The sequence below is a fragment of the Rattus norvegicus genome, chromosome 3, assembly GCF_036323735.1.
Source record: "Rattus norvegicus strain BN/NHsdMcwi chromosome 3, GRCr8, whole genome shotgun sequence".
NCBI classification, from domain to species: domain Eukaryota; kingdom Metazoa; phylum Chordata; class Mammalia; order Rodentia; family Muridae; genus Rattus; species Rattus norvegicus.
Genome location: NC_086021.1, coordinates 53605085 through 53618764, shown reverse-complemented (window position 1 = coordinate 53618764; position 13680 = coordinate 53605085). Strand labels below are relative to the sequence as shown.

The window sequence follows — 13680 nt, the reverse complement described above, 5'->3', positions numbered from 1 at the left end:
AAGTAAACAAAAGAAATATCCTTTTTATAATAATGAACTTATTTAACCTTACCCCTAACACTTATACCTTGGAATTATTTAGGAAACACATTCATTCTTATGTACATGATACAAAACTTTTCAGACACCATGTTTCTGACACACACTGCCCATAGTCATGCAGTTCCAGAATTCCAATAAGAATAAAAGGAACGATCCTAAAAGGTAAAAATACCAGATCAAAAACAAGTATGACTCAACATGATACCCTGGCCAATTATCCATCACGTCCATGAACAAGGGTCTTCATGAACAGTCAGAATAGGTCTAAAGAGTTTATTCACAACTCTCAGCAAAATACTATAAATGACATATCAGGATAAAATAATGTATAAAGAGAACTTATTTTCCTAATCCAATCGCAATCTAAATGTAAACAATAATGAAAACTTACAACAGAGTCACCTGGAGTTCACCAATATCCTGAACTAGTACAACTTAGATAACTGACTGATGGGAGGGAGCCCATAGCTCTTCCAATGCTTTAAAGCCTAAGAATTTAAAAGGGGTCTCTTAATCTGAGCACTGCTCACACTTTGAGCTAGATAATTCTTTGTTGTAATAGCTGGCCTGTGCAATGGGGAGTGGTTAGCAACACCCCTGTCTTTCACCCACTAGGTGCCAATTAAGTAAGTATCCCCTCCCCAGTTTTGACAAATAAAAAAGGTCTCTAGATGTCTCCTGAGGAGGACAGACAACGATCACTCCAGCATGAGAACCACTAGCTCAGATCATAAACAGGAAAATTTTCAAAGTGGAATGGGGGAGGGAGACTTTGTTTTGGTTTTTTATCTAGTCTGTATGTTTCGGCATAGTATACTGGGATTTAACAGCATACATGTAAGAGATTTCTACCTTTAAGAAACAAAGCACTGGGCTGGAGACGCAGTTTGGCAAGCAAGAATATTTGCTGATCTTCTAGAGGGCCAGAGCTCAGTTCCCAGCACCTCCATAAGACTAATTCCAGAGGATCTAACACCTCTGTCCTTCATGCATTTACATGCACATGCCCACCCACAAGCAGACACACACCTACAAATAATTAAGACAAGTAAGAATAAGTCTCTTCTTTAAAAAAAAAATAGACAAAAGAAAAAGCATTACTAAATATCACTTGCTAGCCAACATTCAGAAGTCCTAGAAGACTGTTCTATCAGCTCTCACTCCAACTACACAGTGATGCCTAGCTATCAACTACTGTATTTCTGCTCTTCTTTCATGAATATACTGACCACACTGTTACCAGTTCATACACAATCCAAAAGAATCTTCAACTTCACAGCCACTCAAATAGCATAGGAGCTATAGTACCTAGGTGAGATAAATGTCAGTACTGGGCAATGTTAAATTCATCCTCACATTTTTACAAATTGTGAGAAAACACAAAAATTAGCCATGATGCTTCAAACAGTAAAAAGCAGATCTGTGTTTTGAAACAGACTCTGAAGAAGGATAAAGAGGAATAAAAATTAAAAATCATAGGGAATCTGAAAGCACTCCAGGATGAGGGCAAAACTTAAAATGTTTCTCCTGGAATGAGAGCAAGGAGGAAATTATACACTTGGCCATATCCTACAGGAATAGTCTGCATAATCAGTCTCCACAGCACACACCATGGGATGGAAGCTGAAAAAGCCAAAGACTAAAAACATTTAAAAGCCAGCAACCATGCCTCCTTCCTGAACACCTTGAATAAACACATTCCTTACTACTGTTTCCCATTTGATTTTTCTAAGTCAGATACCCAGAAACAAACTGGTAATTTAGTAAATTACTTAATTCTAATAAAAATAGCCACCCTCTGCTTCCAGTGCCAGATTACACATTACACAGAAAAATCAATTAGAAGACACCACACACACACACACACACACACACACACACGGGGGAAGGAGGGCTTTTAAGAGTGCATTTAATCCCTAACGAAGTCCTTAAAAAAAAAAAATTAAGACATTTTAAGCACAAAAACACCTTCATGTATCAATATGGATTAAAGCTTTTCAAATTATTTTAATGAATTATCTCTATGTTCTACAACAGCAGAACTTCTCTACCTCAAAATTTTTGCTATCAACCTAGGAGCCCAGGGATCATAATCATAAAGGGAACTACTGCTCAGTTCCTTTTACTCCCAAACCAAGCAGAGGAAGCTGTAAGATCTGTAGTGTCAGCTTGCTTTTCCAGGAGTGATACCTTGGGGCTGCTCAAGAATAACCTCCCTCATCAATTAATGAGACTCAGGTGGGTTTGAGAAAGAATAATGTCCAGTCCTTGGTCAGTGGCCATGATGCCCCTCCTCCTCAAGGGCAGATGAGAAAAAAAGGAAACCTGAACGGAGACCTAAACAGGAGTTTACCAGCAAGATATATCGGGTCGGGGGGGAAGCAATATGAGGGGAAAAACTACACGGTTAAGTCAGTTCCGAAAAGCAAGATATTTAACATTATCAAAGCTTTCATTCATTTCAGACACCATTGTTTAGCTGGCTTTCTAAACCAAGCACAAAAAGAACTGTCCGCCTGCCTTAAGCATGTTCCTTCTTCCATTTAAACAGACATGATTCTTTTGGTTAATCTCTGGCAATGATCGCCATTTCACAACACATTCAGCCCACCCGGAACTGATCAATACCACTACAGACATAAGACTAGACTTTATCCATTTATTAACCACAAGGAAATGTACCATTCAGCAAAATTCTATACATTACAAAAGATTCTATTAAAAGGGGGGTGGGGTGGGGAAGATGGACGGACACACACACACACAACAGAGAGAGGTACACAAAGAAAAGACTACCACCTTCTAATTTCCCTGTGACATACGAGGGAACGACACAGCCATGAAACCTGTCAATTCGTCCCCCACCCCTCTTCTTTGCCACAACCTAGGAAGTATCCACTGAATTTTTATAATGAATGTATTCACTGTGACTTTTAAACTGTTTCATCCCTCGAACTAACTCTCCTGTTAAGTGCGTTTGCACACCTTTCAGCTAGATGTATGCATTTCCAGAAATTCAAGTACAAAAGCCTAGTTTTTCCAACCACTGGTTGCAACCATACAACATCTTCATATAATCATAATTTTCGGATATAAAATGGCCAGAGTATTCTCCTAACCTTGAGCTAAAAAACATCTCACAAGAATAGCACATTTAACATGAGCACAATTTCACATGCCCTGTTCTAAACTGAAAACAATGTGTCAGTACAAAGCATTTAAAAGAAGTATTCCGTAGGTAAGCAGAATCTACGCCTGAAAAGAGCACACAAATGGTGGGTGAAAGCCAACACACACCACCAACACACACCAGCATACCTCTCCTGCACTGGGTTATGGTTAATACTCGGCAACTAAAACTATTTTTAACACTACTGGACAATGAAGTTGGAGAAAACGTGAGAGAAGACCTAGATTAAATCGCAGATAGGATGCATTGTTTCTCACAGTCAAAATTAAACACCAGCCCACTTGATCTATGTCTCGATATTCACCGGTGAAGCACTAATTAGATGACGACCAAAACCGGTCCTTGTTTTGGAACAGCTTAGGCTAAATGACATTTCGGAATACCTCCTTCTGGGTCTCAAACCTTTACATAAATTTTCACTTGTGGTATTTGCGGCTTCACAGCAACCCAACCAGCGCTGTCATCGAGTGTTATGGCCACAAACCATGACTTTCTCACTTGCACAACAACACGGCACTCAACCTATCAGTTCGCCAAACCAACCCAAAACAAGTGGAATTCGTGGAGATTTCCAGATTGTCAGGGCTGCGGGGTTGGGCGCGGGAAAAGCCTCGGCCCCAGAACTGCCCAGCCGACAGCAGCCGGCCACAGCCCCGCCGCGCCGGCTCCTCCACCTACCTGAAGAGCAAGAGATAAGAAAGACGGCGAACGCCAACTTTGCAGCAGCTCCCATTTTCCCGAGGCGCCGGAGAAGCCGTAGGAAGTTCTCGCTAGATATCCAGTTCCCTGGGTCTTCCTCGGAGACAAACCTCCTGGTGTAAAATCAACCGTCATAAAACATATTCGGAAGCCCCGAGGCGGGGGGGAGGGGGGAGCAAAAACGTTCACAGGGTCGAAAAAAGGGGGGAAAAAGGCACAACAATTTAAAAAATTGTACCACGGGGGAAAAACCGCCACATACACGCACAACACACAAAACCAAACAACGAAAAGCCAACAACAACAAAAGCGGGTTGGAATCACTGTCAAAATCACTGTCAGCTCCGCTCGCCTCTCGCGTCTCAGTGAACAAAACGCCTGACTGAGGCGACGAGGCGGCGGCGGCGGCGGCGCCCGCAGCCGCCCGGACGGTCCGGGAGCCGAGCTGCTCCGACGTCCGGACCGACCTTCAACCCGGACACCCAAAGTCCGCGGACCACGGTAGCCGAGCTTGCGGCGGTGGCGGTGCGAGGCGGCGACGGAAGACGGCCACCGGAGACTGCTGCGCAGGAGGCGGCCAAGTTCTGGTCCAGGCTGTGGCTCCGGCTCCCGGCTCCCGGCTCGGCCGCGTTTTCGGTCTCCTGGCCTCCGCCGGCCCCGCCCCCTACACTTCCGGTTCCGGCCCGAAGCTGGAAGCCAGGCGCGGCGGAGAACGCTCCGCGGCGGCGGTGGCGGCGGCGGCGGGAGCGGCGGCAGGGCGCAGCGCGCGTGCCGGGCGGCGAGCGCGAGGAGATTGCCCGGGAGGCGGGGCGAGCCGGAGGGGCGGGGCCGGGGCTGGAGCGCGCTCTGCGAGGCCTGCGGGACCCAAGACCGAGCTGACGGGACGGCGGGCCCTGCGGGTGCCTGCTACGGTCTCGAGACCCCTGGAGTGCCCAGTGCGGTGCCCGCCCGGGCGCGAGATCCGCGGCGCCCGAGCGGGATGGGCGATGCCAAGGCCGACTGCGGCGCCCAGCCTTTCCTCTGGGGGACGCCGAGGCCGCGCCGAGCTGATCGGAGTGGGCGGGAGCCGCACCCGCTGCTGCCCGAGCGAGCTCGGTGCTCGCGAGCCGGCCGCGCCCCCGCCGCGGAGGCCTCCCAGCGTTTGTCTTTGGGCTAAAAAATAAAGGCAGGAAGGGCTGTCCGCCAGGTCAGAACACCCTCGCCGGTTAGCTGGTTGTGCGGTTCGGATCCTTTCCACCATACCTTGTATACACAAAGCATTGTGTTGCAAACAGGTTTGCTCCTAGTTAGCGAGAAAAGTCTGTATTAAGCTTGAAGTGAAAACTGCAGATTTCAATGTATTGGACAGTCAGAGACGTTGGTATTATCAATTCTATGCCTCTTGTAAGACCTATTTTACCCCGTAAGCCATGTTGAACTGTTTCCCGGGTGTTCAGTTAAGCACCGAAACAAATACAAAATGTAAAAATGTGACCCCTACCTCCAGAAGCTCGGCTATTTGGGATATTAGAAGTTAACTAGAGCGTGCAGAGAATGATTGCTAGAGCCAGTACGTTTGCCATTTACCACAATTCAGCATAATAAAGAGGGAGATATTGTCTTTTTTTTTCCCACTTTACTCCAGCACTGAAGGTTTTGACAGGAATGCTTCCTCAGTAGAAACGTAAATATCTAGAGGTTTACCTTTTTATCTTAACACAATAACCTCTATCTACTATACAGTGTTTGGAGATTTTTTTTTTTTAATAAAAAAAAGGAAGCAACTGTGGGATGGGTAATTAATGTTTTAGTGTACACTGATTCCCACATTTTTCCACAAACTCACTTGTATTTATGTTTTCTTTTTCTCTTCCTATAAACTGCTCTATATTTCTGTCTATTAAGTACATCCTATAATTATCTGCCTATTTCTACTACTTGTCAGGGTTAATAATCATTGTGGCTCTTTAAACTCTCTCCAAGATTTCCAGTTCTCAAGCCCTGCTCTGAATTTGATGCTATTATGCAACAAAATCCCAAACTGGTCTTCAAGATGCCTCAGTAATCGAATGTAGTTCTGCAAACGTTTTGAGCTGGACAGAGACTAAGAGTTGCCACTAACAGCCCTAAAATAGAAGAATGTGTTTACTTTAAAACCAACTGCCCTCCTTTCTCCCGGGGATTTGATGGATCAGGCCCTACTGTTGTCTTGTCACTTCATTGTCTCGATGTTTCTTCATCACTAAAACACAGAGCAAGTGAAATAAGAAGAGTTGCACATATGGTCTTCTCTTGCCTCCTAATTTGCCCTGTGAGCGGACATAAAGTTTTCAAGCACAGTCATGAATTAGCGCATTCTTTGCTAAGGAAGAGTTAAAGTAAACGCATGGGAGACATCATTGACATCCAGCTATGCAGTCTGTTCTTACTTGTGCTTCAGGGAGGTACCGGGATAGGATCTTGTGGAGCTCAAGGTGGCTTCAAACTCCCTAGGTAGACTAAGGTGACCTTGAACTTCTGATCCTCCTGCCTCTCTGCAATTCCAGCGATTCTGGACATGCACTACCAAGCTGCATTTATGTGGTCCTGGTGTCCAATCCAGAACCTCATGCATGCTTAGCAAGCAAATGAGCCCCGTCCAGAGCCCAGAATGGGCACTTTTTAAAATCCAGAAACTTAAAAAGATAGTGTTATTAATCCCCACCTCAGTTCCAAGGCTCACACTGAAGACAGAAATAGCTGAAACTATCGAGTCTGCCCTTTTCCCTCCATATTATTTAATTTCCACAAATTTCTACAATGCTACGTATTTTGGTCCTAGCCATCCCTAAGGCTCCCCTCCCAGTACTCCTACAGCCCCCTAGTATAATGCCTCTCCCACATTCATGTCTTTTTTGAATGTAGCCCAACTGAGTCCAGGTAGTGCTCCTTGCATAAGCAGTATACCAGTACCCGAATCCCTAAAGAAAGATGCCCCACCACCACTTCCCAGCAACCTTTAATTGCCATTGGCTCCCTAGCTAAGGACTCGTGAGTCTCTTCCCCCATCAAGATGGGAATTACTTCCTGGCTTGTCCTTGCCAGGGTTACTGTAGCTGCCCTGACTCCCATGCCATGTCCAGAAGATGTCATTCCCATCGTTCCACGGCTAGTACTTTTCTCCTATCGCCTGTTCTATGGTGTTCCTTGAGTTTGATGGGGTTGGTATAGACATCCTATTTAGAGCTGAGCACCCAACAGTCACTTACTCCTTAGCCCTTTAACTAATTACCAGTCTCTGCCTTGCCTGATGCCAACTGCAAAGGGAAACTTCCCTGGCCGAGGTCGACAACAGCACTAATATATGGGTATAACCAATATCTAGAAGGCAGATCGACAACATTTCTGCCTAACAAAACAACAGTAGTAGTAGGTTCTCCCACAACAGCTTGAGTCCTTCCCCAGCAATGGGCTTTTGACTACTTTGCCGCCCTAGGCATTGATTCAGTGGTCCTCAACCTTCCTAATGCTGCAACCCTTTAATATAGTTTACTGTGTAGTGCTGACCCTCAACCATAAAATTATTTTTGGTGCTACTTCATAAGTGTAATTCTGCTGCTATTGTGCCCTGTAGTGTAAATATATGTGTTTTCCAATGTTCTTACGCAAACCCTGTGAAAGAGTTGCTCCATCCCCAAAGGGGTCTCAACCTACAGGTTGAGAAATGCTGCATTTAGCCCTGTGGAACAAACCTCAGATACAATCAGCAAGTGGATGATCATCTGTCCCCATAATGTTTATGCCACTATCGCAGTACACATCTTGCCTGGGAGGTCAGCAATGTGATATTCGGGGTTCACAGTTGGGTAATAGTATTGATGACTGTTTGCCCCAGGTAGCCTAAACAGCACCCTGTGTCGCTATGAAAAGCAGCTGGGGCATAGCTAATAGATCGGTTCTAGCTTGATTCTTTGTATCCTATAACCAAACTGTGTTGTGCTTTCAACAATGGGGTCTTTCCATCTAGTAAGAGAAACACCAATGGGGAGCCTCTATGGCCTCCCTGGCCAATAATATGTACGGAAGCATCCCATAGTGGACGCTGAGATTTTTTTCACTTGTTGATCCATATTTTCTGGGGAAAGCAATGTCCATCTCCCCAGGGTAGTGGTGTTCAAACTCCTTCTTCTAAAAATAAATGGCTTCCCTGCTGCTCCTGGTTCTAGAGACAGCCATGTCTTCTTGTGCAATGCTACTCTCATCCCTGAGTCCTGATGGCGATGGTCAAAGTGAGCTGACTTGGCCTTTTGAATGCCTCATTTACCAGGGCTGCCTTTAGTAGCCAATGGTAACTGCCGTTCTAGCAGAGTGGATGCTGTTGCCATCAGTGACCCCTCCGTTCAAATACCTGGTCTGCGTATTCCAGTATGATTCTACCCACCACAAGGGCCACAGCACAGTCAAGGCTGAGAACTGGAACCTTGTCATCAATAGGAAAGCCATCTCCATCTTCCAGGAGCAAGAGCCTACCCACATCAAATGTGGTGATGCTGGAGCCAAGCACGGTATGGAATCTACTGGTGTCTTTACCATCATGGAGAAACCTGGGGCCTACTTGAAGGATGGTGCCAAAAGGATCATCATCTTTCCCTTCTGCTGATGCCCCGTGTTTGTAATAGGTGTGACCCATAAAAAGTGTGACTACGTACTCAAGATTGTCAACAATACTTCCTGTACCACCAACTGCTTCCCCCTAAACCCCAGCCAAGGTCACCCATGACAACTTTGACATTATGGAAGAACTTATGACCACAATCTATAAAATCAAGGCCACCCAGGACACTGTGGATGGTCCCACCAGGAAACTGGTATGATAGCTATGGGGCTACCCAGAACATCGTCCCTGAATCTGCTGGTGTTGCCAAGGCTGTGGTCAAGGTCATCTCAGAGCTGAGCAGGAAGCTCACTGGTATGGCCTTCCGTGTTTCAACTCCCATTATGTGTCCATCATGGCTCTGGCATGCCACCCGTAGAAACCTGTCAAGTACAATGACATCAAAAAGATAGTGAAACAGCCATTAAAAGGCCCACTAAAGAGCTTTGTGAGCTACACTAAAGGCCATATTACCTCCTACAACTGTAATAATGAGGACCACTCTTCCCACTTTTGACGCTGGGCTATCATTGCTCTGTAATGACAATTAAACAACAACTTCTTAAAGCTCATTTTCAGGTTTGAAAAGCATGCAACTACATCAACAGGATGATGGACCTCCTAGCCTACCCAGCCTCCAAGGAATAAGAAACCATGGGGGGAAATGAGAGGAAGGGAAAGGTCCCTAGCCACTGAGGTATCCCTGTCCCAACTCAGCCTTCAACACTTGAGCATCTCCCTTCACAGTTTCCATCCCAGGTCCCCAGGAGAAATTGAGGGACCTGGAGAACCCCACCCTCTTGAATACTGTCTTAGTCAGGGTTTCTAGTCCTGCACAAACATCATGACCAAGAAGCAAGTTGGGGAGACAAGGGTTTATTCAGCTCACACTTTCACATTGATGTTCATCATCATCAAGTCAAGACAGGAACTCAAACAGGACAGGAACTTGGAGGCAGGAGCTGATGCAGAGGTCATGGAGGAATGTTTCTTACTGGCTTGCTTCCCCTAATTTGCTCAGCTTGCTCTCTTTTAGAACCCAAGTCTACCAGCCCAGGGATGGCACCACCCACAATGGGCTGGACCCTCCCCACTTGACCTCTAGTTGAGAAAATGCCTTACAGCTGGATCTCATGGAGGCCTTTCCTCAACTGAGGCTGCTTTCTCTGTGATAACTCCAGCTTGTGTCAAGTCGACACACAAAACCAGTCAGGACAAATACCATCGATGAAGTTCACTGCACCTACCTCCAAAATTATATTTTTAATAAGCTTACAAAAATATGGTTCTATGAAACTTTTCACACGTTCTTAGTTTTTATTAATCTACCTCCTACCCACCCACATTGCTCCTTTCACATTTTTTAAGATTTATTCATTTAGTATATATAAGTACACTGTAGCTGTCTTCAGACACACCAGAAGAGGGCATCGGATCTCTTTACAGATGGTTGTGAGCCACCATGTGGTTGCTGGGAATTGAACTCATGACCTCTGGAAGAGCAGTCAGGTGCTCTTAACCGCTGAGCCATCTCTCCAGCCCCCTCCTTTCACATTCTTACCTAAGCCTTTAGCCCACATTTTTACATCACAGGTATATTCTACTGCCCCCTTTTCACTTAAGGCCTCTTCCTCTCCCAGCCACGGGAAATTTCTACCTTCCTGATTTCTATGAACATTTCTATGAAGATTAAATGTACAAATTAAAATCTTGAAGCTTTTATCCACATCTAAGAAAGAATATACAGCATTTGTCTTTTTAGGCCTGGGTTACTTACTATAGTATTCCAATATTATCTGTTTGCCTATACATTTTAGAGTACACTACAATGCAGTTGTTTTGATGGTTAGCTTAAATTCTCAACTTAATACATAGAGACACTTGGGAAGAGAGTTTCACTGAGGCACTGGTTGCATTGTGTTCGCCTGTATGCATGTCTGTGGGAGATTTTCCTAAATTTACTGATATGTGAAGACCCAGCCCACTGTGGGTGGTACCATTCCCTAGGCATGCTGAGCTGTGTAAAGAAATCAAGCAAGTAGCACGCACACATATGTTTTTGTCTGCTCTTGACTGTGGATAAGATGTGATCTGTTTTACATTCCCACCTTGATTTTCCACCAAATGAACTTAACCCTGAATTGTAAGCAGAATAAACACCTCCTCCTCTAAGTTGATTTTTGTCACAGTGTTTTATATCACAGAAAAAAAAAAAGCTGGAACTAAAATAGTTGGATATGTTTCACATGGTCATTATCATCTCATTGCCATTGATGGACATCTAGGACAGTTCAGCTATTGTGAATAGAGCAGCAGTGATTGTAACTCAACACATATTTCTGTAGCTGGCTATGGACCCCTCTGAGTATCAGGACTAGTAAATAGGGATATATGGTAATTCTATCGGTAGCTTTTATAGAAACTTAAATACTGACTTACCAATTTATACTCCCACCAGCAGTGAATGGTAATCTCTTTTCCCTATATTCTCAACAGCATTTGGTATTTGTTGTCTTGACGATAGCTGTTCATTCTGACTTGTGAGAGATGTAATCTCAAAGTAGTTTTAACTTTAAAACTTTTTAATGGCTAATGATGTTGGGTGAATTTTTAAGTGTTACTAGCCATTAGTATTTCTTCTTTTGAGAACCTGCTTTTTGATTGGGCATTTGTTTTCTAGATATTTAGTTTCTCGAGTATTTTTGTATATCCTAGAGATCAATCCACTCTCAGATGTAAAGCTCACAAAGACTTCCATTATGTACTCCACCTCTTCACTTGATTGGCAGTTTCCTTTGCTATACAGAAGCTTTATAATTTCATGGGATTCCATCTGTCAATTATTAATCTTATTTTCTAAGTGATTGGAGTACTATTTAGAGAGTCCTTACCTATCTCTATATACTCCCTACTTTTTTCTTGGAACAGTTACAGAGTTTCTAGTTTTGGTCAATTCAGAGTTGAGTTTTGTGCATATTGAGGGATAAAGGCATACTTTCATTTTTATAAATATCTAGCTTCCCTGGACAATTTATTGAAGATACTGTCTTCCATTCGGTGTGCATTTTGGCATCTTTGACAAAAAATCAGATGATTATAGTTACATGGTCTTGTATCTGGGTCCTCTATTTTATCCCATTGATCTACGTGTCTATTTCTCTGCCTGGAACAATGCTCATTTTATCTCTGTTCAAGAGCAGCAAAAGTTCTAACTGATGAGCATTCTTTCCTTTATTTGACTATTATTCTGATGTGGCTTGTTCTTTCTTGTTGTCTCATGAATGGTTTTCTTTTCAGTCTAAGGATTCCTCCCCATATCATTATATAGCTGATTAGGGATCATAGATTGCTTTAGTCTTTAAAAAAATGGAAAGTTTTATTTTTCATCAATTCTGGGAGATAACTTTGTTGGGTATTGTAATCTTTCTGCCAGTTGACCTCAGAACTTGAAATACATCATTCCAGACTTTCTGGCTTTCAGGATTTCAGTTGAATAATTTTTAACTTTCCTTTATTCTGATGGGTCTGTCTTTGTATGTGGCTTGGCCTATCTTCCTGTTTTCAATTAACTTTGTATTATAATTACAATAGGACAAGGGAAAGGTCTTTTCTGATCTTATCTGTTTATTTGAGATTTATTTTATGTCTTGGGATTGACATGTTTCCTTTCTATTTTTTGTTTGTTTGCTTGGTTTTGTTTTGTCGTTGTTTGTTTATTTGAGACAAGGTATCTCTATACAGTAGCTCTGGATGTCTTGGAACTTGCACTGTAGACCAGACTGGACTGGAAACTCAGAGATCCACTTACCTTTGTCTCCTGAATACTGGGATAAAAGGTATGTGTCACAGCATCTCTTTTCTCAATTCTGGGGAAATCTTGTTATAATTGTTTTAAAAACCGTTTTCTATGCCTTAACAATGAGGTCCTTCTCCTTTTATACTTACAGTGTGTAATTTCAGGCTTGTCAGAGTGCCCCGTACATATTGTTTCCTTCCTTACTCTCCTCTGCTCCTCTCCACTTTCCTTCTCTACCCGCCTCGCCTTTCTTTGTTTCCTTCCTTCATTGCTTTGCTTTGGCTTTCTCTCTTTATGAATAGTGTTTCACTAAATAACTCTTTTTAGTCCCCCTGCTTCCACATCCCCGGTGTTAATATTACAGGCATGAAGAATCACCAGAGTTCTTATCTCCCCAGCCCTAAAACAGGAGAAAAATCAAGTCTGGTATCATGAGGTGGGCCTAGAGCCTGTGGCTGGATAGGTCCTAGAGGAAGAAGCTGGGTTTGTTTTGCCAAATGAACACAGTGTTATTTACATTTATACCCATACATTAGTGAAGCTCTCAATCATCCTCAGAGAAGCTTCTCTCTCTCTCTCTCTCTCTCTCTCTATATATATATATATATATATATGTATATATATATATATGTGTGTGTATGTATGTATATACATACATACATGTATATATGTGTGTGTATGTATATATGTATACATATATACATACATGTATATATATATATTTCTTTCTTCTGTCCTTCCTCCATGTCTTCCTTCCTTCCTCCCTTTTATTTTCTCAATGAATGACAGTCAATCCAGAGACTCAACTGTCAAAGTCCAGACTATAAGTGCCTATGGAGTTCTCAAGCGTAAATGAGACTTTTATATCACATCCTTCCCCACAGTGAATCAGGAATCATCTCAAAAGATGGGGCATAAAGATTATAAGATTTCACCAATCAACTCGTCTGTTTTAATGCTAATACCAAGCATTTTTCATTACTACAGCTCTGTACTATAGTGAAGTCAGAGATTCTTATACCTTTGGATGCTCTTTCATTGTACCGGGTTGTTTTAGCTATAGGACATTTTTTTTTTTATTTTTCCATATGAAGTTGAGTATTGCTCTTTCAAGGTCTGTAAAGAATTGTGTTAGAATTTTTATGGAAATTGCATTGAATCTGTAGATTGCTTTTGGCAAGATGGCCATCTTTTACTATATTAATCCTACTGATCCATGAGTATTGGAGATCTTTCTATCTTCTTTAGTTTCTTTTTTCAAAGACTTGAAATTCTTGTCCCACAGGTCTTTCACTTGCTCGGGTAAAGTTACACCAAAATATTTTATATTACTTGTGGCTA

At 43.1% G+C, this 13680-nt stretch overlaps 1 protein-coding gene across 2 annotated transcripts in view; it reads right to left on the bottom strand.

The window, feature by feature from the left end:
- Positions 1 to 4622, bottom strand: part of Acvr2a (activin A receptor type 2A) — an 87791-nt gene extending 83169 nt beyond the window's left edge. The window contains exon 1 of one of the 2 annotated variants that reach the window (XM_063283199.1): positions 3911 to 4622. In XM_063283199.1, coding sequence (XP_063139269.1) covers positions 3911 to 3965 — 55 coding nt within the window. In that variant the 5' untranslated portion in view covers positions 3966 to 4622. The remainder of the gene's footprint in view (positions 1 to 3910) is intronic. The other variant, NM_031571.3, reaches the window with a different exon arrangement.
- Between the last annotated feature and the right edge of the window lie 9058 nt (positions 4623 to 13680).